This window comes from Sinocyclocheilus anshuiensis, unplaced genomic scaffold, assembly GCF_001515605.1.
Source record: "Sinocyclocheilus anshuiensis isolate Anshui unplaced genomic scaffold, SAMN03320099.WGS_v1.1 scaffold1555, whole genome shotgun sequence".
Classification (NCBI taxonomy): Eukaryota; Metazoa; Chordata; class Actinopteri; order Cypriniformes; family Cyprinidae; genus Sinocyclocheilus; species Sinocyclocheilus anshuiensis.
The window spans coordinates 97,424-100,258 of NW_015551085.1; the positions used below are offsets into that span (position 1 = coordinate 97,424).

The window sequence follows — 2,835 nt, forward strand, 5'->3', positions numbered from 1 at the left end:
GCACGCTTTCCCCCAGTCAAAGAGAAGAAAGTAGAGAGAAAAAAACTGAAGTGAAGTTCCAGCGCTGTGGAGGATCTGATTCTGACAGCAGCAGGTTCACTCGCATCACAACTCTCGAGGAACTCCAGTCAGAGCGCGCGATGGGAAACCTCAAGGCGTTTTGACTCCCAAATAGAGAGGGATCGGCGCGTGCTTTCTCAGAGATCAACTCCATGGCGAGGATAACTCAACAGATCTCAGCGGAGCTCGCGATGTCGGCTGTGCTTGCCGTTCTGTGCGCGCTTTTGGCCCCGGTAGCAGCGGATCCATACGCGGTGAACTGCAGCCAGGTGAAAGACGCGTTTACCGACCTGGGTTACAGTCCTGCAAATGTTCCCACCGAGGAAACAGCAGGTATCGATTGAATTACAACAATGTTATCTGCTTAAACGCCGCTTAATATGGGAGACCGGGGCAAGTTGTCACTCGGTCTGTATGTCAGTTTTGTTTTAAGTCAAAACGTCCGTGCTTGTTTTGCATTGGTTGTGTTTGCTAGTTTCATACGTCTAGTTCAAAAACAGAACAATACATTGTATGGGTCAACTATTCAGCTTTGCATGATGATCTCAATTTCCAAAAATTGACCCTTATGACTGGTTTTGTCGTCCAGGGTCACATTTATAATGTAATTGTTTGCTTTGAAAAGCATTGCAATTTCAGCTGTTTAACAAGTTATCTTGATTCATAATTGTCTTCTTGTTTATTTAATTGAATACAATCGACTGTTTATAAAGATCATGTGGTTTGATTTTTAAAACAAACAAAAAAACTAACACTAGCTTTTCTAATCTTTTTGTATTCTATCTATCTATTTGTTTTATTTTTATTTATTACACAATTAACAACAGCAAAAAATGGCCTCTAACACTAACTTGCTCTATTCTTTTTCTATTCTATCTGTTTTCTTTTTATTTATTATATTATTTAAAAAACCCTTGCTACGTGTACTGCGTTAAACTAACTGAGACTTGTTATAGCACTTGCAGGCCTCTAACACTAACTTGCTCTATTCTTTTTCTATTCTATCTGTTTTCTTTTTATTTATTATATCATTTAAAAAAATTAGCTGCATTAAGCTAACTGAGACTTGTTATAGCACTTGCACATCATTGCTCTTTTGTTGATTTTGATTGCTTCTGTTGTCCTCATTTGTAAGTCACTTTGGATAAAAGCATCTGCTAAATGACTAAATGGAATGTAATGACTGTTTAATGGCAAGTCCTATTGTGACAACTTGCCCCGGACTGACAACTTATTGGCATGAACTAACCGTTAAACATTGATTTCCTGGGTAGTAATGACGGAAATGTTCCGTAGCTTGCTAAGAGTTCATATTCTTCTAGGTTTGAGTCATTTGATAGTTATAAATGGGGAGATTTCAGTCACAGATCTTGCAGAAGTGTCCTGAAACTGTTGTAAGATTTGCTTGAAACAGAGTTCAGCTTCAGTGATCTTGTTTGAATGAATGAGACTTTAGGGAACTATGTTATTTTGCATATTACCAGACTTCCTTTCATGCAGTGGCACATTCTTAACACCAACGTTTGAATAGCCTATGTCAAGGTCTTGTGAGTCATGGCTTTAATTACTGGTTTGTTTTAAAAATACTGATCTCAAGGTTGCAGTAGGTTCCTACCAACTTTTAAACCAAACCTATGCCCTTGGTTTAACTTTATTTTGTGGTATGAGTGAGGTTGCAAGAATTCTGGACCCTAAAATGAGTCATTGACCAAAAAATGTTGAGAAAACCAAAAAAAGTGCATGCAAAGCTCTTTTGGTCTTCATAATATTGCAATAGTAGACTATTTAGGAAAATTTGCATGTAATGAGTTTTGCATTTTTTTTTTTTTTTGCGTATGCATAAACTGCATATTTTGCAGTTCACCTTTGCTGATAAGAAGGTGAGAAATCTAAGAGGTAGTTGCAGCACTGGACCTCCAAACTGAACCCTCTTCGGTTGCTCTCAATCCTGTGCTTTTTGAGAAGATCCTGTCAACATCTCAGGCTAATTATTATAATTTTTTATTTTATTTAAATTTTATTTTATGTGTATTAATACATTTATTTTATTTAATTTGCTGATAAGAAGGCGAGAAATCTAAAATATCCCATCAACATTTCAGCCTAAAAACCTTATGATGCACAGAAACAGGTTCATTTTATTTAAAGAAATAGTTCATCCAAAAATGATCTGTCTTTTATGTATACAGTTAATTGTCTTTTAATTTTATTTTATTGTTTATTTGATTATTTTATGTTTTATTTTATTTTGGTATTTATTTTATTTTATTTTCATTTAATTTTAATTTTTTTAAATGCCGATAAGAAGGTGAAGAAGTTAAAGGAATAGTTCATCCAAAAATGACTTATCTTTTTATTTTATGTTATTATTATTATTTTATTTATTTTTTAATTTTTTACCAAACAGCAGTTTTTTTTATCTAGTGTTGCTTTAGTTAAGGTATGCAGTAATTGACCTTAAAGGGGTGGTTCACTGTTTTTTTTCTAGGCTTGATTGTGTTTATGGGGTGCAGTCTAACATGTGTTAATGTATTTTGAAACCTATTTTAGCAAATATACTTTTGGCCATATTTTAACTATTTTTTTAATATATTAAAATGTATCTATTATTTTATATTATTTTATATTTTATTTTATTTTTTTATTTATTTTCATTTAATTAATTTATTTTTTTATTGCTGATAAGAAGGCAAGGAATCTAATAGTTGAAAACTGAAGTGTTTTGAGATCCTAAAATAAACATTGTGGTGCACAGAAACAAGTTCACTTTAGTTA

At 33.5% G+C, this 2,835-nt stretch overlaps 1 protein-coding gene across 1 annotated transcript in view; it reads left to right on the forward strand.

Annotated features, from left to right (window-relative positions):
• The first annotated feature begins 251 nt into the window (after positions 1–251).
• Positions 252–2,835, forward strand: part of LOC107662565 (glypican-6-like) — a 57,936-nt gene continuing 55,352 nt past the window's right edge. Inside the window, exon 1 of the mRNA XM_016452628.1 lies at positions 252–393. Within this exon, the coding sequence (XP_016308114.1) occupies positions 252–393 (142 nt within the window). The remainder of the gene's footprint in view (positions 394–2,835) is intronic.